This window comes from Physeter macrocephalus, unplaced genomic scaffold (assembly GCF_002837175.3).
Source record: "Physeter macrocephalus isolate SW-GA unplaced genomic scaffold, ASM283717v5 random_38, whole genome shotgun sequence".
Classification (NCBI taxonomy): Eukaryota; Metazoa; Chordata; class Mammalia; order Artiodactyla; family Physeteridae; genus Physeter; species Physeter macrocephalus.
In genome coordinates this window covers 69,743-91,254 of record NW_021145323.1, presented here as the reverse complement: position 1 = coordinate 91,254, position 21,512 = coordinate 69,743, and the positions used below count along the sequence as shown (strand labels likewise).

At 54.2% G+C, this 21,512-nt stretch overlaps 1 protein-coding gene across 12 annotated transcripts in view; it reads left to right on the top strand.

Moving 5' to 3' along the window:
* TNS1 (tensin 1) overlaps positions 1–21,512 on the top strand; it is a 103,783-nt gene that overhangs the window by 73,241 nt on the left and 9,030 nt on the right. For 8 of the 12 annotated variants that reach the window (XM_028483480.2, XM_028483475.2, XM_028483482.2 and 5 more), the window contains 10 exons: positions 7,121–7,319; positions 10,631–10,744; positions 11,822–12,888; positions 15,493–15,579; positions 16,539–16,670; positions 17,079–17,171; positions 17,892–17,969; positions 19,787–19,858; positions 20,111–20,279; positions 21,304–21,372. In XM_028483480.2, coding sequence (XP_028339281.1) covers positions 7,121–7,319; positions 10,631–10,744; positions 11,822–12,888; positions 15,493–15,579; positions 16,539–16,670; positions 17,079–17,171; positions 17,892–17,969; positions 19,787–19,858; positions 20,111–20,279; positions 21,304–21,372 — 2,080 coding nt within the window. The remainder of the gene's footprint in view (positions 1–7,120; positions 7,320–10,630; positions 10,745–11,821; positions 12,889–15,492; positions 15,580–16,538; positions 16,671–17,078; positions 17,172–17,891; positions 17,970–19,786; positions 19,859–20,110; positions 20,280–21,303; positions 21,373–21,512) is intronic. The other 4 variants (XM_028483478.2, XM_028483481.2, XM_028483483.2 and 1 more) reach the window with 1 other exon arrangement.

Genomic DNA, 21,512 nt, shown 5'->3' with positions numbered 1-21,512 from the left:
GAGGTGGGCGCCACCGAGCACCTTCCAGCTTGGATGTGTTAGATGTTCTGACTTCTCACCTTGGCCCTGGAGCTGTGTGGCCTGGTTTCTTTAAGCACTCCGTCCGGTTTCTTTCTTTCTTCCTTTTTTTTTTTTTGACTGCGCCATGGCTTGTGGGATCTTAGTCCTCTTAGGCCTCCAACCGGGGACTGAACCTGGGCCCTCAGCAGTGAGAGCTCAGAGTCCTAACCACTGGATCGCCAGGGAATTCCTCCATCTGGTTTCTTAAGCCCGTTTCCCACTTCCCTGTGTACTCATTACCTTGATTTTCTATACCCCAATTGGGCATGGGCTGTGCCCCTCTGAATCTGCCATCACCCAGCAAAGATGGCTGGAGTTTCCCATAAAGCTTTGCTCACTCCTAGCCAGCCAGAGTTCTGGCAACAGTGCCAGGCTGCCTTGGGGGGTGCAGAACAAGGCAGCCCCCCAACAACAGATCCCAGAATGGGGAGAGCCACAGCGGGGCCTCGCCCCCAGTCAACCTCATACCCGGGGAGAGGACCTTCCCCAGGCTGGTGGCTGACTGCTCGTTCCCAACAGGAGTCTAGAATCAGCTGGGGCCTGGAGCCGGTGTTTGTGTGCTGTGTTCCAGGTGCACACCCACACAGGAGCTCTTGGGTCCCTTCGTGGTTGCTGATCTCCACAGACTGGTGGGACCCACACGCTCTCCAGTGGGAAGGTCTGAGGGTGACAGGCCCTGGCTGTGTGTTCCCCACTTTGGGGTGACACTTCAACAGATCGGAAGTGACACCTGACCCTGGCACCTTATGACTGAATCTCAGCCTACAGGGCCCCGAGCCCTCTGACCCTCTTCCATCTGTCCTGGAGCCACAGAGTTTGCAGGGGAAGGTTCTTAGGGATCGACTGTACCACATCCATCGTTTTCACAGACGTGGAGCTGAGGTCTGTGTTGTGGGGTGAGGGTGGGGCATCTTCCCAAGGTCACAGTTAAGAGGAAGCAGGGCCGAGACTGGACTTACTGGTCTCCTGTCTCCTAATCAAGGGGCTGTTTCAAAGCCCTTCTCCTGCCTCCAGGAGCCATGCCCTGGGATCCCAGCATGGGGATCGGAATTGTTGTTTGTCAATCCCCTCCCTGGGGAGGGAGGTGGGTGGAGGCAGTGGACATTCTGTTTTTCCTGACTCATGCATCACCTCCCGGGTCAGACTTTGCTGACCCTCTGAAGCACTGCTTGATTTCCCTGCTGATACTTTGATGGGAAATTCAGAAAAAGATGCTTGTGAGGAAACATAATCAGAGACAGACAGACTTATTCAGCTAGGGGAAAAAAAAGACTTTAGGGGAGTCTGTTCCGTTCAATGTGCCGTGCTAAATGCTTTACATTCATTCATTCTGTCATTCGTTGATTCATTGATTCAACAAATATTTTGTGTGCCTCCTATGTGCCAGGCACTCTGGGGGTATAATGATAAGCAGTACTATGATTCCTAATCTCGTGGAGGAAATTCATGAACCGGCGCCAGAATTAAATTATCACCGAGAATTAAGTATTGAGATAAGTGCTCCAGAGCGAAGGGATACAGTTTTATGAGACCCTGGCTCATAAAAGAAGTAAGATGGGAGGGTGAGTGACATTAACTCAGTGACACTGGGATGGGAGAAGAGCATTCCATGTAGAGGTAAAGGGCATGTGCAAAGGCACTGGGGTGGGAGGAACAGCATGTTTTTTCCCATGAACTGCAAAGTCAGTGAAGTGAGAGCAAGGGAGATCTGGAGGCTGGAGCAAGGGCGGGGAGTGTGGTACAGAGTGAGGGTCAGCAGGCGGGGGCGGGACCATGTGGGTCATTGTCACATCATCTTGTTTAATAATCACAGACGCACTGTGAGGAAGGTGGTAGGAACCCCAGTTTGCTGATGAGGAGATGACATGTACGGATGTTAAATGAATGTCCAGGCCCAGACAGTCAGTTGGGGGCACGGCTGAGAGCCTACGCTGGATGCCCATGGAGGCTGCCCCTTTCCATGTGATCGCATGGGGCACAACCTCTAAACATAAAGGGTCTTTACTGGGTACCCTTCTTCACGAGGGAAGGAGAGGAAGAAAGCCTGTAACAGGAAAGGCATGATATCCTCGAGATATCAAGGATATCTTCCCAGTGGGGAAACAGGGAAAGAAATTGCTGAACCTTCTCTCCTGGAGGAACGGGAACAGGGAACATTCAGCTTAGGTTCTGTCTGTTCAGATGATTAGATGGGATGGATGTGGCACAAAGGAAGACCGTGGACTAGAAATGGCCCCTCTGGGGATCCTTCCTGCTCTGAGATCCTCGGTGATGGGTGTACTGTGGCATCTGGGTATTTTCCGGCAGTGCTGTGCAGCACAGATTTACTCATGACCTACTCTGTGCCAGGTCCTGTGCTAGATACTGAGGGCTTAAAGATGAGTGAGCTAGCCTGGTAAAGACAGATATCTCCGTGTAAGGTAGAAGTGCTGAGCTGGGGGAGGAACAGGGTGTGATGGGAGCTCAGAGGAGGGCTGTGTGGCCCAATCTCAGAGTTTGGAATTCTAACTTTTGAGCTCCTGGATTGGGCCTCGGGGGTTTTACTTCCTCCCTCCCCCCCATCCGCATGTCTTCATTTCACTTGGATCGGGCAGGCACTTTCTCTCCAGGCAAAGAACCTTTTCTGGGAGGCAGGAAATGCACTTCAGGGTGTGGGTGAAGAGCTGACAGTGCCCCCAGCCTGGTGGGGCTAAGTCACTCAGCCTCACGTCCAGCTGCTCTCAGCCTCCAACAGCCACTTGGAATGGGTTTGGGCTCCTGGAATGTTCTACACGAAGCACCCTCCCTGGCCCCTCCTCTCCTGCCCTTCCCAGTTCCCGCTGCCTCTGGGTGCAGCTGCTTGGGATCGGCAGAGAGGAGGAAAGCAGCAGGAGAGAGGGTAGAGGGAGGCAGGCACAGGCACGGCTCGGGTACAGGTGGGCAACGGTGGGGCTGCTTATAAACCGGCGTTGCAACTAGTGGAAAGAATTAGAAGGGACTTTCCTTCTCTTGTCACTCGATCCTAGCTGGGCAGGTGAGTATTCTCATTCCCATCTTACACATGAGGAAACTGAGTCCCAGAAACATTCAGCAGCCTGCTCCAGGTCACCCCTCCAGTAAGTGAAAGAAGGGGGAGCCCACAGGTTGTATGTTGTACTGAAGTAGGGAGGAGAGAGGGAGGATGGGGACAGACAGGAAAAGCGAGGTATTTTCAATATGGAAATCTGAGTGAAAACTTGGGAAAATGGATGTTTTGGCCCAAAAGGTTGGTTTTGAGCAGTTCTGGAGATGGACTTAGAAAATCAAATATCTTCCCAAAGATCCCTCCTGCTCTGGGTTCATGAGGAGCAGAGATTGAGTGAATCTCTACCCCTGATTTGGGCCTGGAAGGTCAGCCAACCAAGGAAGAGGATGGAGGTAGAGAGTAAGGTGAGGGCAGAGCCAGGCGGGCTGGGCCTGAAATCCACAGGCTGTGAGCCTCAGAGCAAAGCCCCCAGGCTGGTTGGCCACCTAAACTCATAGGGCTGTTTCCAGCCTTCGCGGTGGGAATGGCTGCTTCTCCCTGGGTAAGCAGTCCTGTCCTCCAAGTTCAGATGCTGAGTCCTCTGAGAGCTCCTCTGTAGCTTAGGATCTGATGGGAGTGGGGACGGGGCTCATGAGCCTGATGCCTTCTGAATGTGGCCATCCTATAGGATCTCAGGTTTTCTAATATCTCCAACTTTCTAACACACAGTCCCATTGATGTTCTGTGCAAACTACACTCAGGCTCCTGTCACTGTGTCTGGGCCAGAAGGAGTTAGTGGGGATACAGCCTTGACTGACGGCAGACAGGGCAGATGGGAGTCAGCATCTGTGGTCCTAGGCTTGGCTCCGTCCTGACTCTGGCACCAGGTGGTGTGGGCGGCCTTACCTCGGTTCTACTGCTGGTGAAAGCAGTACGTGTACTTTTTTACAGGATGGGGTGCTTATGTGAGTTGGTAATATAATCTGAGTTGCTTACCCACTTCAGGTCTTGGCAGGAAACAGATGGCTCATTCCAATGGGGCAACCGAGGAGACAATGGATTATTTAGAAGGTCTGGGCAAACCATCTAGGGATGGTGAAGCACCCCGCCACCGGGTGGCCCTCCTAGCAGGAGGTGGGAACTATCCGCACGCCAGGCCTGGAGGAACCAGGAGGGAGCTGGAGGAGAGGGCCCCCGACTCGGGCTGGGATCACCCCCCGCATCCCCTCCTAGTCCCTCCTACTAACCAGCAGCCGAAGGTCAAAACCACGTGGAGCCCTGAGCCCGGGGGTCTGGGGGATGCGGTCAGTAAAAGCTGGCCTGCAGGGACACAGGGCAGGTTGGGGAGTGGATCAGGAGGACATGGCAGGTGCAAAAGATCACAGACTTCAGGGCTCACCATGTGCATTTTAGCTTGAACTTTTGGGGTCAGCAAGGATTCAAGAGAAGGAGAAAAACGAATGTGTGCCTTTTAGGTCTTAGTTATTCTTCACCTCTGGGTGGGTGGGGCGGAGGGTAAAGGTCACACATCTACTAGTTTGTGGGACAGAAACTTATTGAGGACTTACTGTGTGCCAGGCACTGCAGATACAGATCAGCAAGGAGCCCGGGCCTGCCAGGACGCAGATGGATCCCCTTGCCATCTCTGGGTGGGAGAGAAGGGTGATAAGCGCTGCGGGCACCAACGTGAAGCCGAGAGCCTGGAGGTGTCCGGGAGGAGTTTTCAGAGAGTGACCCCGGGAGGTGAGGGATGGGCAGGGAAGGTGGGCTCTGGCCTTGGGTCTCAATTGCCATTTCTGTGGGCGTGAGGGGTCCTGTCTGAGGTCTCTTCTGTCAGTCTGAGTTACCCCAGAGCATGGAGCCAGCCCCCCAAGGCTAAAGACACACTGAAATTCTCGGCTCCCCGATTTTCACCTGGCGGTATGTGCAGGGCCCAAGAGCAGGACCTGGGCCAGACTGCCTGGGTTCCTAGGCCAATTCTGCCACATTCTATGTGTGGCCCGGGCAAGACACTTACATTCTCCAAATTCTACTCTCCTCATACAGTTGTTTGCTATTTTTACTATTATTAATAGCCCTGCGGAGCTGGCTCTTCTCTGGCTGATGGGCTGGAGTTCTGGGTAGCAGCCAACTCTGGGTGTCCCAGGAGGCTGTGGCCCCTCTAGGCCACCCAGAGCCAGCATTGAGAGTCAGGAGATGGTAGCCGTGGCCACTGATTGGCTGTGTGTTCTGGGGCAAATCGCTCTACCTCTCTGGGCTGAGCAGACAGGTTACATCAGGAGCCAGCAATCTATGGCCAAATCCGGCCCATCATCTATTTTTGTAAAGAAAGTTTTATTGTAACACAGCCATGCTCATCGCTTTATGTATTGTCTGTGGCTGCTCGCGCGATAACAGCAGCAGAACTGGGCCAGCCGTGAGAGAGACCGTCTGGCCCTCTAAGCCTGAAATATTTACTGTCGGGCGCTTTTCAAAAAAAGTGTGCTGCCCATCTCTTAGCTCCAGCAGGGCCTCAGGCTTGGACGGCATGGCATCATTGACTTTGGAGGGGCTGTGACCTGGGGCTTCTGTGGGGTGGGTGGGTAGGTGGCCTGGGCTGGTTGAGGGTGCCGAGGTGGCTGGTCCTGTGTCACCCTGGGCGGGTCCCTGGAATAGGCTGCCCCATGCCTGTCGCTTTGCAGACCTCTTGCCCCAGCCCCATTCACTGTTGCTGTTGGTCGGCGGGAACTCCGTGTGGAAACTAAAAGATACACTGGCAGCCTCTGGCTGGAGTTGTATGCAGACTGCAGGCCTCCTCCGTAAAGGACCCTGTTCTAAAGGACCGTCCTCTCCCTGGGTCCCCAGGCCTCTGGGCCTGGATGCAGGATATCAGGCCTGGAAGTCACCTCAGAGACCAGGACCTGTAACGGCCCCATAACGCCTCGGTGATTGGGCTCCTTCCAAAGTAAAGTGTTCTTTGGGCTGAGGGGAGGGGGCTATTCTCTGACTCAGTGGCCAGCACAGTCCGGCTGCAGAGGCTCCAGGGGCCTGCCCCCTGCTCCCGCCCCCAGGGCTGCACAGACTCTGCAGTTCTTCCACTTCTGAGGCTGGTTTCAGCGGATGCCCTAATTGTGGGCAGAGGGTAGGTGTGTGCTCAGATCATGTCCCCCCTGGGACGTCCTCAGGGACGGTGCCAGGTTTGGAGGTGGTAGGAACGTCATCTATCCCTGATCCTGTCCCTGGAGAAGCCCAGAGTGCCCTGCTTCTTCTTCCTGTTTGATAACAAGTTAGTCTGGGGGCTGGCTTCAGAGGCCGGGGTCGGGGGTTGGGAGGGGCGCACAGCACTGGGTGGGGGGGTGGCCGGGGAGGCCTGAGTCCTCTCCAGGCGTCAGCGTCCACATCTGCAAAGTGACTTTTCTGGCACTTGCTGCCCCCCACCCCCCGTCCCCGCCTAGCCCTCCTCTCAGGCCATTCTGAACACCAAGCGGGATAATGATGTCAGTCTCGGGAGGAATGCTAAGTGTGTCAGGCAAGGTGGGTGGGTGTGTCTTGGCATGCAGGAGCTGGGCGTAACTCACCCGCACAGGCCTGTTGCTAGGCCAGCAAGCCTGTTTCTGGATTCTGGGTGTGGGGAGGAGCCAGCGTGAACCCTGGTGCTGTCCCGAGGTGCACGGCTGGGCTGGAGCTTGGGGTCCACGAAGAGCTCAGACTCCAGCGGTGCCTGGGGAGCCTAGAGGGGCCTGGGGGCCTGGGTAGCAGGTCGTAGAAAAGAAGCAGCTAGAGGGGATACCAGTGAAGGATGGGCATCCTGGCTCTAGGAGGGAGGATTCTGGGTTTTGGGGTCCATTTCTGGGAAGATTCTCAGAACGAGGCCTTGGTTAAAGGTTCCCTGGGTACTCTCACAGCTTCTCCAAGATGCTGGGAAGAGGGTGGGTCTGGGAAGGCAGAAGCCCTGGAGAATTGCCCTTTGCCTGCTTGGCTATCCTTTTGGGGCTGTCCCCATAGGCCCTGGGGAAGTGGGTTCCCTGGAGGTTGGGTGGGGTCTGCACTGCACCGCTGTGGATCCAGACTCAGTCCCTGTCCCCTTGCCCCTTCCAGAGCCCCGGAGCTATGTGGAGTCGGTGGTGCGGACGGCAGTGGCTGGGCCCCGGACTCAGGATCCTGAGCCCAAGAGCTTTAGCGCCCCGGTTGCCCAGGCCTATGGCCGCGAGACACCCCTGAGGAACGGGACCCTGGGAGGCTCCTTTGTCTCCCCCAGCCCCCTTTCCACCAGCAGCCCCATCCTCAGCGCTGACAGGTAAGTGGGGAGGAAGATCCAGGCCTGGGACAGCACAGATGAGGCCTCTTGGATCTGTCTAGGGCGTGGACAGGCAGAAATCACATCCAGGTTGCTGCTCCTGGGAAACTAGCTCATCGGGGTGCAGGGCGAGAGCATCCCCTGAGTGCCAACTCCCCAGGGAGAGTACGAAGGTGAACCAGGCATAGTCCTTACTCCAGGTTTATTTATTTATTTTTAAAAGTTTTTTAAAAATAAATTTATTTATTTTATTTATTTATTTTTGGCTGTGTTGGGGTCTTCGTTGCTGCGTGCAGGCTTTCTCTGTGGTGAGCAGGGGCTACTCTTCGTTGCGGTGCGCGGGCTTCTCATTTTGGTGGCTTCTCTTGTTGCCGAGCGCTGGCCCTAGGCACGCGGGCTTCGGTAGTTGTGGCTCACGGACTCTAGCGCGCAGGCTCAGTAGTTGTGGCTCAAGGGCTTAGTTGCTCCACGACATGTGGGGTCTTCCCGGACCGGGGCTCGAACCCGTGTCGCCTGCATTGGCAGGCGGATTCTTAACCACTGCGCCACCAGGGAAGCCCCTATTTTTTAATTAAAAAAAAATTTTTATTTTTATTTTTTGGCCACACCACGCGGCATGCGGGATCTTACTTCCCAGCCAGGGATGGACCCCGTGCCCCATGCAGTGGAAGTGTGGAGTCTTAACCACTGGACTGCCAGGGAAGTCCCCTTCCCCCAAGTTTAAAACAGAACACGAGTAATTACTATGTGGTGAGTGCTTCCTATGTGCCAGGCATTTTGCTAAGTGCTTTCTGTTTAAACCTCACAGCAATGCTATGAGGTAGGTACTATTATTATTCACACTTCTCAGAAGAGGAAACTGAGGCAGAGAGACATAAAGTAGCTTATTCAAGGTCCTACAGCTAAATAATAGCAAAAATAGGATTCACACCGAAGGTGTCTGGCTCCAGAACCCACATCTCTATCCTTCCCCACAGACCTGCGTTATGGTGCCTGCCGGTCACGGGGTGAGAGTCAGATGTGCCCAGAGCAGATGTGTAAGCCAAGAGCTCCGAGCAAGAGGCTGCTATTTCTGGCTTGGGATGCAGAGAGGGTCTCTGGGGGCTGGAAGTATTTGTGCCGAAGCCAGAAGGATGAGCAGGGGTTGAAAGGTGAAGGGGGAGGGGACGGCCCTTCCAGAAGGACAGCACGGCAAGGACAGAGCCGGGGGTGGGGTGGGGGGGGGGGGGGGCTGTGGAGGTGTTGGGCGTGGCAGCCTCGGGCACACAGCTACTGGTGAGGGGTCTCTGTAGGGTTAGAGGAGCGATGTCTTGGCGGATGGCTGGCTGGCGTTCTGAGGGAGGTCAGCCAGAAAGGGTGGCCTGAAATTTCCCAGAGAGCCAGGCTCCTGTGTTTGGGGTGCAGTGAGAAGCTGGTTGCGGTGCGCGGGCTTCTCATTTTGGTGGCTTCTCTTGTTGCCGAGCGCTGGCCCTAGGCACGCGGGCTTCGGTAGTTGTGGCTCACGGACTCTAGCGCGCAGGCTCAGTAGTTGTGGCTCAAGGGCTTAGTTGCTCCACGACATGTGGGGTCTTCCCGGACCGGGGCTCGAACCCGTGTCGCCTGCATTGGCAGGCGGATTCTTAACCACTGCGCCACCAGGGAAGCCCCTATTTTTTAATTAAAAAAAAATTTTTATTTTTATTTTTTGGCCACACCACGCGGCATGCGGGATCTTACTTCCCAGCCAGGGATGGACCCCGTGCCCCATGCAGTGGAAGTGTGGAGTCTTAACCACTGGACTGCCAGGGAAGTCCCCTTCCCCCAAGTTTAAAACAGAACACGAGTAATTACTATGTGGTGAGTGCTTCCTATGTGCCAGGCATTTTGCTAAGTGCTTTCTGTTTAAACCTCACAGCAATGCTATGAGGTAGGTACTATTATTATTCACACTTCTCAGAAGAGGAAACTGAGGCAGAGAGACATAAAGTAGCTTATTCAAGGTCCTACAGCTAAATAATAGCAAAAATAGGATTCACACCGAAGGTGTCTGGCTCCAGAACCCACATCTCTATCCTTCCCCACAGACCTGCGTTATGGTGCCTGCCGGTCACGGGGTGAGAGTCAGATGTGCCCAGAGCAGATGTGTAAGCCAAGAGCTCCGAGCAAGAGGCTGCTATTTCTGGCTTGGGATGCAGAGAGGGTCTCTGGGGGCTGGAAGTATTTGTGCCGAAGCCAGAAGGATGAGCAGGGGTTGAAAGGTGAAGGGGGTGGGAACGGCCCTTCCAGAAGGACAGCACGGCAAGGACAGAGCCGGGGGTGGGGTGGGGGCGGGGGGGGGCTGTGGAGGTGTTGGGCGTGGCAGCCTCGGGCACACAGCTACTGGTGAGGGGTCTCTGTAGGGTTAGAGGAGCGATGTCTTGGCGGATGGCTGGCTGGCGTTCTGAGGGAGGTCAGCCAGAAAGGGTGGCCTGAAATTTCCCAGAGAGCCAGGCTCCTGTGTTTGGGGTGCAGTGAGAAGCTGCTTGACTTGTGGGGGGGGGCGAGGCTTTATGATGGGGAGACGGGGAAGACAACATAGGAGAGGGTCCCTGAGAGGAGCCTAGGCAGGGCAAAGGGTGCCAGGCGGGGAGGGGGCCCCAGAGAGCCTGCCTGGAGGCCGGAACTCGCCTCCGGGAGGGGAGCCTGCCCCGACCATCCCTTCCCATGTCCACTGCCCTTCCCAGCCCGGGACCCCATGGGGCCCGGTAACTGTCCAGCCACCTCTTCACACTTCTGCAGGTGGAGGGGTGTGCCAAGCTTGCGGTGTACCTGCACTGGTCCAGGGTAATGCACCCCTGCCGGGGTCGGGGTGGGGGGAGTGGGTGAGCAGAGGCAGTTTTCTTCTGGAGTCTAAGAATTTGAAACCTCAAGCCAAGCACACACCCCCAGTCCACCTTACCCCCTCCCCGGCCTCCTGATGGCTCCATTTTCGGAAAGGTCTGCCTCTGGGCAGAAGCTGCATTCTTTTAGAGGAAAGATTTTCCTCACCTCTCCAGCCACCCTTGCTGATATTCAGGGAGTGCTGACATTAGGAAGTTTTCACCGTTTCTCACTCCTCAAATTCCTCCTGCAGTAGGCCTCAGGAAGCCAGCTTCTTCTCCGGGATTAATCATCCAGAACTCCATTTCCATGTCCCCAGCCCCCGCTGTGCAGCCTGACCTATCCCCCCATTCCTCAGAATCCAGGTTATTCTGTACCGAAGTGGTGTTCCACTCTGGCCCTTTCTGGGATGCGAGGTAGACTTTGTCCTGGCCTGGCCCCTGACCTTCTCCCTGCCCTTGGCTTTTGCCTAGCCCTCCCACCTCACATCACCCAGGGGACCTGAGCTTATCCAACCTGGCCCAGGGTGTGGCCGGCCAGCCTCCAGACTCCTTCCAGTCTGCGGCTCCAGGCTTTGGAGCATCTAGGTAAGGACCTTCCCCACCGCCCTGCCCCAGGGGCTGCTGGTGCGGAGCTTGCCTGCTACCTCCCTGCAGCTGCTGCTTATGCGTGGTCCCTGTCAACCTTTGTCTCTCCTGCCATATCATCGAGGAATAGAAATTTGGGTCTGGAAGGAATCAAGAGTCATCTAACCTATCTCCCTCATTTTACACGTGGGAAAACTTTTAACATGCAGAATCCAGGTTTCCCAACTCACAGGCCATGGACTTGTATCAATACTTAACTTCAGAGGAGAACCTTTGACTGTGGCCTTTCCCCCAGGTACAGTGCCCTCTGAACTGAATTTTATCGGTCTTAGAGTTGAGAGCGACCTCTGAGCTCATCTCATCTAACCTCCCAAGGGAGGAAATTTCCTCCACAGCATTCAGGTCAAGAGGTTGGTCAGTCTCTGCTTAAATGCTCCTAATGATGGGAGTCTCATTACCATGTAAAGCAGCCTGCTCCATTGGTGGCCAGGTCCAATGGCTAGAGTGCAGATCTTATAATGAGCTGAAATCTCCTGTGAGATTTCTTCATCTTTGCTGTTTTGGAGCTACCCAGGAATGGATGCCCAGTTACACTCTCAGTGTTTAAAGATGCTGATAGCACACCTGGGGAAACTGAGTCAAGGTGAGGATACTTCCAGTAGGAACAGGATCCAAGTGGTTTAACCCCCTCTCCAGGGTTCAGTTTCTGTGATGCTGGAGGGGGCAACCGGACAGCCACCTTCAGTTTCGGTAGGAGAGATCTCACCCTGACTTGTGGTTGAGCAGTCAGGGTGGTGCTTGAGGATACATGGGCTTTGGAATTAGACACAGCTGAGTTGAAATCCTGGTCTTTTATGAGCTGTGTGGGTGTGAGCCTATTGCTTAACCTCTCTGAGCCTCAGTTTTGTCTTCTGATGTTCGTAGGGTGACGTATAAAAGCCCTAACTTTCCTGTGCATGTGAGGGGAGCTTTTATTGTCATTATTAGTGGTTGGAGGGAGGGCTGAGGGTTCACCGAAAGCCCGTCCTTCACTAAATGCCATTTGGTGACATCTTGACCTGCCCCGTCTCTCTCTAGCACTTCAGTGGGGAGTTTCCCATCAGGGGAGAGCAGCGACCAGGGCCCGCGGACACCCACCCAGCCTCTGCTGGATTCTGGCTTCCGCTCCGGCAGCCTGGGCCAGCCCAGCCCTTCGGCTCAGAGAAGCTACCAGAGCTCTTCTCCTCTCCCGACTGCGGGCAGCATCTACAGCAGCCCCGACTACTCACTTCAGCAGTTCAGCTCCCCGGAAAGCCAGGCCCGGTCTCAATTCAGTGTGGCGGGTGTCCACACGGTGCCCGGGAGCCCTCAGGCACGGCACAGGACAGTGGGCACCAACACTCCCTCTAGTCCTGGCTTTGTCCGCCGGGCCGTGAATCCCGGCATGGCTGCCCCCTGCAGCCCCAGTTTGAGCCACCGCCAGGTGATGGGTCCACCCGGAACTGGTTTCCATGGTAACACGGTCTCCAGCCCCCAGAGCAGTGCAGCAACCACTCCGGGAAGCCCCAGCCTGGGTCGGCACCCTGGGGCCCACCAAGTTTCAAGCCTCCATGGCAATGTGTCTACAGCTCCAGGGAGCCCCAGCCTGGGCCGGCACCCTGGGGCCCACCAAGGCAACCTGGCCTCCAGTCTCCATGGCAACGCAGTAGCCAGCCCCGGAAGCCCCAGCCTGGGCCGTCACTTGGGAGGGTCTGGATCTGTGGTTCCCGGCAGCCCCAGCTTGGACCAGCAGGTGGCCTATGGTGGCTACTCCACCCCTGAGGACCGGAGACCCACGTTGTCCCGACAGAGCAGCGCCTCGGGCTACCAGGCCCCTTCGACGCCCTCCTTTCCTGTGTCCCCTGCCTACTACCCCGGCCTGAGCCACCCCGCCACCTCCCCCTCGCCAGATTCAGCAGCCTTCCGACAAGGGAGCCCGACACCGGCCTTGCCAGAGAAGCGGAGGATGTCCATGGGAGACCGAGCGGGCAGCCTCCCCAACTACGCCACCGTCAACGGGAAGGTGTCCTCCTCGCCTGTCGCCAGCGGCATGTCCAGTCCCAGCGGGGGCAGCGCCGTCTCCTTCTCCCACACTCTGCCCGACTTCTCCAAGTACTCCATGCCAGGTGCGCCTTCCTTCCATGGCATCTCTCCGGCTGACGGATGAAGCCCACCCGTTAGGATATCTGTGCTAGTCTCTGTTCTGACATCTCCTTGGCAGACAACCTTGGGTGGATCACTGACTTCTGGGCCTCAGATTCCTTACGTGTGTAACGGGAGTTGGAGCTGTGGTCGTGGCAGCAGTGGGGGCAGGGATGAGGAGGTAGATGCGGTGATGGCACTGCTGTTAACGATGATCTTCACCATCATCATAACCACCGCCACTTGCTGAGCACATGCTCTGTGCCAGGCTCTGAGCCAAGGACTGTCTCATCAGTCCTCATGGCCACCTGGCAAAGTGGGTATGATTTTGCCCATTTCGCACATTATTTTTCCAGCCCACAGCACGGTTCCCACCTTTTGATCCCCACTTTGCGTACATCACTAATAATAGATCTGGCAGCCGGAGCGATATGGCACAAGGCCGAGGGTTAAGCATTTTTACTGGAGTCTAGTTTCTACCAACCCGACTTCACTGAAGCCCACGCAGTTTTGCACACTGAATTCTTCTCTCATCGTCAGAACTGGGCATCTTTTGCCTTCACTTAGAGGGCTCATTTTCTGAACAAAAAGGTCAGGGTGTCAGCTGATCTGCAGCTTCTCAGCCAGATCTCGAACCTGACTATGTGCAGAGCAGCCCTGGAGCCCTGGGGCATTCAAGGAAGATTTAGAATCCTGCAGGCAGCCTGGGATGGGCCCCAGCTGCCCAGATTCTCAGTATCACTCCCGGGTCCTGCCCTGAGCCTGCCAAATGACACTGCACACCCCTGCTTCCTGCTGCTCGCCAGAGACATCTGGTTCCCAGCCCCAGTTCTTGGAGGATGCAGAACTTCTAGTAGTTGGGACATTTCCTGTTTCCCACCATCTTCCTTGCTTAAAATAGCCATGGGAGTCAACACAGGAAGGCACATGGGGCTGTAGCCACCTCTGACAGCTCATTAGACAGGCCCCAGCAGCCCCAGGGCCTGGGGCTTTGGAGCAGAGAGAGGCAGCTTGCAAAGTTGTACAGCCCAGCTGCCTAGCCCAGAGGCCCTGCTAAGTGCACAGCTGCCAGGAAAAGGAGCTGACCTACCCCATCTCTGTCCTCCAGAAACAGATCCCAGAAGCCTAGCAGAGTGTAAATGACAAGTTGAAATTGACTAAGCCCCAGACACACAGCCCAACCCGCATCTCTGGTCTGTGCCCTGAACTTTACAGCACCGTGAGCACAGGCTCCTCTGTTCCAGCCTCTCACTGACGAAAGGAGAGGAAACATGCAGATTTGGAATATTCTTTTTTACCCTTCTCCCCCATCCTCCCTTTGTTTTCTTTGGTGCCAAAAGATGAAGGAAGAGGTTGGAGAGTGAGACCCACATGTCCTAATACCCAGCCAGGAAGATATGGTGTAGCTGGCACCAAACTGGCTGCTGCATCTTCTTACCTGGGAAGGTCTTACAAAAGCCTTACTGTGGACCATCTGTGTGGCTTGGGCAAGTTGCTCTCCCTCTCTGAACCTCACATTCCTCACTTGTAAAGTAATAGGTTGGATAAGGTGCTCTCTGAGCTCCTCCAGAACCTAACATTCTATGAAAGCATCCCTAGTCTGCAAAGGGTCTGGGGTGGGGATGTCTGCCAGAGAAGTGGGGTCTGTGACACTCGGTAGATGGCCTCTTAATTCTAGGCCAACCCTTCTCCTATTTGTCCCAGGCGGGGCAGGAGCAATCTTTTTGCTCTGCCTGAGGCAGAACCCGGGCTTTCCATATGGGAAGTGAGGCGGAGCTTGGGGAAAGTGGGCGGAAATGTGTTTTTCTGCTCTCATCCTCAAGGTTGTGATGATAGAGTTGGGAAATTGAGCCCATGGAGAAAGGGACTAGAAGGTGGGAGAGAAACTTCGGGAAGGGTTTAGTCTGAATCTTCTGGAGAAAGGGGGAGATGGGATGGAGTAGGGCTCTTGCTGGCTCGGTGAGAATGCTGTTCAGTCTCTTTAACAGGAGGGCAGCTCCATGAGCCACGGTGGTTGTTGGAAGACAGGGGGAGGATGCGAAAGCAGCTCAAGGCCCCTTCCAGCAATGCTCTGATGATGTTTGAGCAGACTAGCTTTCTGTGTTAGTTTCCTAGGTCAACCATAACAAAGGACCACACACTTGGTGGCTTAAGACAACAGAAATTTATTCTCTCACAGTAGCTGAGGCTGGAAATCCAAAATCAAGGTATTGGCAGGATTGGTTCCTTCTGGAGGCTCTGAGGGAGTCTGTGTTCTAGGCTTTTGTCTTAGCTTCTCATGGTGGCTGGCAGGCTTGGGGTCCCTTGGCTTGTAGATGCATCTCCCCAGTCGCTGTCTCCATCTTCACGTGACAGTCTCCCCTTGTGTCTCCCTGTCCCTTTCCTTCTTTTTATAAGGACACCAGTCATATTGGATTGGGGTCCACTCTAATCCAGCACGACTGCATCTTAACTTGTTTACATCTGCAAAGACCCTATTTCCAAATAAGGTCCCATTCACAGGTACTGGGGGTTAATTCCAACATACCTTTTTTGGGGGACAGAGATGGAGACTCATGGCACCTTCTTTCCCTCTCCTTCTCCTTTAGACAACAGCCCTGAGACGCGGGCTAAAGTGAAATTTGTCCAGGACACTTCCAAGTATTGGTACAAGCCCGAGATCTCCAGAGAGCAGGGTAAGTGCTGGGTGGCGCTGAAGGTCCTGGGGTCCATCTGAGGTCACAGCTGGCTGCTGCCCACCTTGTCTTCCCTGGGCAAGGGACATAAGCAGACTCATCCTTCTTTGCAGTAGGTGGTGGTCACAGAGGGGAGCTGGGACCAAGGTTGTACAGTAAGAGGCACCTCCCCACAGTGAAGTGTTGGGGAGTAGAAGCAGTGGTTTTAGCTGTTTCCTTAAAAGCAGCAAAGTCGGGGCTTCCCTGGTGGCGCAGTGGTTGGGAGCCCGCCTGCCGATGCAGGGGACGCGGGTTCGTGCCCCGGTCCGGGAGGATCCCACGTGCCGCGGAGCGGCTGGGCCCGTGAGCCATGGCCGCTGAGCCTGCGCGTCCGGAGCCTGTGCTCCGCAACGGGAGGGTCCGCAACAGTGAGAGGCCCGCGTACCGCAAAAAAAAAAAAAATAAAGCAGCAAAGTCTTGGTTTTCCAGGACAAAATAAAAGGCTGGCCGAGGTAATATGAAACCTGAGCTCTCCATCTGCATGATGTGGGAGATTTTTGCCCATTTCACAGAAAAAAACATAGTTGGCATTGTGGGGATGGAGATGAGAGGCCTCGGCTCCTAAGGGAAGTCTGTGTGGACGTAGGGCAGGGTGACTTCCAGCCAGGGGTCAGATCCGGACAGTTTTCTTGGAACAACCCCATCTATTTGTTTACTCACTGTATGGGCTGCTTTTGTGCTGTGATGGCAGCGATGAGTAGTTGTAGCCGACACTGCAGGGCCTGCGAAGCCTGAAATATTTACTGTCTGGCTATTTGCAGAAAAACTTTGCTGACTCTAGTGTAGGAGGACCCTTAGGAGTGTTTACATTTTAACTGTAAGGACTCTCATCTCACCTGAGAAAGAATGAGGTTCAAGACCTGATGAGACTTAAGCCAGTGCATCAGTTTCTCACTTCCCCTTCTCTCCTCGCGATTCAGCCATCGCCCTCCTTAAGGACCAGGAGCCAGGGGCTTTCATCATCCGGGACAGCCACTCCTTCCGAGGAGCCTATGGGCTGGCCATGAAGGTGTCTTCGCCCCCTCCGACCATCATGCAGCAGAATAAAAAAGGTAACACCAGCTTGTCCACTGGGGCCCCACGACTAGGTGGTCCCTATAGTCTCTTTAGGTCCTGAGCTGCCGGAGGACGAGGGGTGGGCATGTGGGGTGGGCAGGTCTCTTAATTCTCATGGGAGCTGGTCCCTTCTAATCAGACTCTTCAGAAGAGCAGGTCTTGGGCTTGGTGATGATTGGGGTCAGAGAACAGGGAAGCAAGATGACTGGGACCCTGTGATTGAGTTTCCTTGAGGGGTGGGCTAGCAGTGGTGGTCTCTCCATCCCAGGGCTCTGGCCGTGTTATCGCTGTGACCCTTTCTCCATCACATCCCAGCACACTGGAGAAGTTGGAAGTAGTGCTGGGAGGTGGCGGAAGGACACCATGGGCAGCGACCCATCCGCTTTTCTTTCCCTTCATCCCAGGGGACATGACCCATGAGCTCGTGAGGCATTTCCTGATAGAGACGAGCCCCAGAGGAGTCAAGCTCAAGGGCTGCCCCAACGAGCCAAACTTCGGTGAGCTGTCCCCGCCTCCGTCCCCACGGTCTCAGGCCTGTCCCAGGTTCCCCGCTGCAGCACCTGCCCTGCCCGTCACCCTTGTCATAGGCGCAGCAGAGAAATGCACGGCGAGTCCCTTCCTCTGTGCTGTGGCGCCTTCACTCTGCCAGATTTCTTTCTGTATTTGTCCTACCCCGCGGAGACTTGTTATCATTATCACTGGAATAACAACTATAACAACAGCTGCCTTTATCCACTACCTACTGTGTGAAAGCCACCTGAGGTACCTTATATCACTTCTGGTCTCCCGACCATCCTGCGTGGTAGGTGTCATCGTCCCATTTTACACACGAGGGAACTGAGATTTATCCAGGGACACACGGCTAATAAGTTACTGAGTGGGGATTTGATCCCGTCATCCTCTGACACTTCTGCTGCAACTCTCCTGAGTGGAGCCCTGGCAGCTGGAGGGACTCAGGAGAGATGCTGAGAGTAACTTTCGATAAAGAAAAGTTGTGGGGTAACCGTCTGACGGCTAGAGTGCGCCTTTAGAATCTTCTCCCTTGGATCTTGCTGTCAAAGAGGGAGTGAATTTTCAGCTTTGTGGGTGGGATGAGGGAGAGGTAATAAAGAAGCTGAAGATTATGGACAGTGGGGTGGGGTACCGGGTATGCCTCCTCAGTGCCCCTGACGTGCTCCCAGTAACGCCGCCTCTGCCGGCTGTCTCCCTCCCTGCAGGATCTCTGTCTGCCCTGGTCTACCAGCACTCCGTCATCCCACTGGCTCTGCCCTGTAAGCTGGTCATTCCACACCGAGGTAGGAACCTGAGACTCCTCGCCCTCCAAGCGCACCCTTGCGCTGGCCTCCTTCACGTCTCTGCCCAGCCAGCTGCTCCAGAACATGCGCCAGGCTTGGAGGAAACGGGTCGCGTTGCCAATCTTGGGAAACTCAAAACCACTCTCCTCTTTATTTTTTCTAATAAAAAAGAAGGGAAAGTTCATTAAAAATCTTAATTCCAGAAACACACATAATTGACTTGCCAGATTGTTCCAGAGAAAATTCTCTGGAGGCTTTAAGAATTCATACTTGAATCCTCAGAATTATGACTCATCCCAGGGGAGGAAATAGAAGCAGGAGACAGCCATGGGGAGGACGGTGTCCGGAGGGTGAGATGGGCATCCGTGGGCAGGGCCGAGGGAGGCGGGAGGGGAAGGCAGAGGTAGGTCATGGGGCATCCAGGTGTGGGAGGGCGGTCTGAATGGAGAGGAGAGAGCATACTCGAGGGACCTCTTAGGGATCCACATGGCGTGGGAAGGAGACGGGAAGCCCAAGATGTCCCTGGCGTTTCTAGTCTGCATGGCTGAGAGTATGTTCCCTCGCCGAGGGGACATCGAGCCAGTGGGAGGAGCAAAAGCCCTCTTTTGATTGTGGGAGGTACAAATGGAACTCAAGAGCTTTGGGACATACAGGGCGAGAATTTGAGTGGGACACTGGGGCTGGCAAAAGAGATTTTAGTTTCTCTTAGAGAGGTGTCCCAGCCTCGGAGGAAGGCGGATGGACACCCCAAACCTTTCAACAGCACAGGCTTCCATTATGCAGCCCCAGATACACGGGGCTCCTGCGAGGAGAGGGGAATATTCCTGGCCCTGAACTTGAGGTCTAGGAACCGGTAACTGGGGTGACTTCTCCCCATGCTCTCTGTCCAATAATAGGATATTCAGAATTGTGTCCGGGACTTGCTTTCAGTCTCTCTTGGAGGTTATGTCCATACTTAAAACCTCCAATATTATTTGGCAATATCTATGTATCCAATTCGATTCATTGAATTATTAATGATAATTGACCACTATTATCAACTTAAAAGTTCAAATACTATTTAAATAGCCCTATTAACCACATGATTTAGACACTAATTAAATTATATTTCTAAGGAATTTAGCAAAGTAATTTAATAATTGTAAAACCGCTCTTTATGTACATTATAAACCAGTGGTTCTCACGGTATGGTCCCCTGACCAGCAGCGTCAGCACCCCTCGGAACTTGTTAAAAATGTAGATATTCTCAAGCCCCACCTAATCAGAAGCTTTAGGGTGGTGCCCAGAAATCTGTGTTTTAACAAGCCTGCACACCAAAGTCTGAGAAATGCTGGTATAAACAATACTCAGTTCTTATTAATATTGAAATCGTAGGTGTGCTGCATTGTGGTTTAATGAATTAGGGCCTTTACTGATCTACACATAAGACACGTCAATGCAAAGCAACCATATCAGTTGCCGCTTGAAGGCTTGCTTTATGTCAACCACTGGACTAACACTGTACACGGAACATCTCAAAAACCCAGGGAAGTGGGTACTCTCATCATCACCTCCGTTTTATAGATACTTGGCAAGTGACTGGGTGAGCATCTGAACCCTGCTCTGTTGGACTCCACAGCTCCCAACCAGTGTGCTGAATACTTAGAGCAATCACTGGACATTCAAACTGGACACACGTGCTGACTGCCAGGGCTTGTTATGAGAAGCGGTATCCGTTGCACAAAGTATTTGCAGAGCTAGCCTGAGGCCCAGCCAGCCTTGTGCTTCTTTCCAGCTCTGGAGTTTTAATTACCAGCTGAATTAAATTTTTGTCTCAGACCCCACAGATGAATCAAAAGATAGCTCGGGCCCTGCCAACTCAACCAGTGACCTGCTGAAGCAAGGGGCAGGTGAGTGGCCACCCCAGATGGGATCCCTGCCCAGGCCTTTCCTCCCCCTGGCCCTGTACCCTCCTGCAGGTGCAGGCTGGATATCTCTCCCAGACCCAGATGTCTCTGGGAAGACCACATTTCTGTGTGCAGATGCCTTGGCCCAAGGCTGGCCTGAAATTCATCTGCTATCTTCTCCCTGAAGAGAGGACCTGGGGATGGTTCCCACCCACTTCGGCCCCCGTGACACCTCCTTGGGTGGGTTTCTTCCAGCCTGCAACGTGCTCTTCATCAACTCTGTGGACATGGAGTCACTCACTGGGCCACAGGCCATCTCCAAAGCCACTTCTGAGACACTGGCTACTGACCCCACGCCGGCTGCCACCATCGTCCACTTCAAAGTTTCTGCCCAGGGAATTACACTGACTGACAACCAGAGAAAGTAAGATTCTTTTTTTTTTTAAAGATGGTGTGGTTTTTTTGGTTTGTTTTTGTTTTTTATTAGTTAATTAATTAATTAATTTTTGGCTGCTTTGGGTCTTTGTTGCCGAGCGCGGGCTTTTCTTTTTAGTTGCGGCGAGCAGGGGCTACTCTTCGTTGCGGTGCACGGGCTACTCATTGTGGTGACTTCTCTTGTTGCAGAGCACGGGCTCCAGGCGTGCAGGCTTCAGTAGTTGTGGCACGCAGGCTCAGTAGTTGTGGCTCGCGGGCTCAGTAGTTCAGGCTCAGTAGTTGTGGCTCGCGGGCTCTAGAGCGCAGGTTCAGTAGTTGTGGGGCTTAGTTGCTCCGCGGCATGTGGGATCTTCCCGGACCAGGGATTGAACCCGTGTCCCCTGCATTGGCAGGCGGATTCTTAACCACTGCGCCACTAGGGAAGCCCAGTAAGATTTTTCTAATTGCTTCTGCGTTGGGCTCCCCCCAACCCTGTGACCCATCCATCCATCCACTTTCTCACCCACTCAGCAATTGATCCATCCGTTCCTGCATCCATTCATCCCCCATTTATCTTCGCCCACCCATTTATCCCTTCGCTAATTTGTCTCCCTCTATCCATCCAACCATCCATCCATCCTTCCTTCCTTCCACAAATATGCCTGCATTTGTTATACAGCTGTAAATGCAACTGATAAACGTCCCTGCTTTCTAGAGCAGAGGCCCTTCCTCTCATGCTCTCTCCCCAGCCCCTTTTCTTCCTCCTCCAGAGTTCCCCTGTTTCTCATTCCTCAGTGCCAGTTTCTTCCTTCTCTTCCTAGCCTCTAGCATTTGGGACATGTTTCTATGAGACATCTCTCTGTCCCTATGCATGGCTTTATGTCCCCAAAAGGAGCAGCCCAGGCCATCACGCTCAGAAGGGAAAGGCTGTGTCGACCTGTGACAGCCACAGGTGGTGGCCTGACCTGAAGGAGGTGGGGGGGGAAGAACTTCCCCAGCACTCATTCTCTGTTTATCTGATGTGTGTGCCACAGGCTCTTCTTCAGACGACACTACCCCCTCAACACCATCACCTTCTGTGACCTGGATCCACAGGAGAGGAAGTAAGTCTCTTGTAGACACTTGCCTTCCCAGCCATCTTTCGAACACTGAAGTCTGTGTGTATGCATGTATGTGTGTGTGTGTGCACGCATCTATGTGTGTGTGTATGCACTCCTGTGTGTGTGTGTGTGTGGGTGTGTGG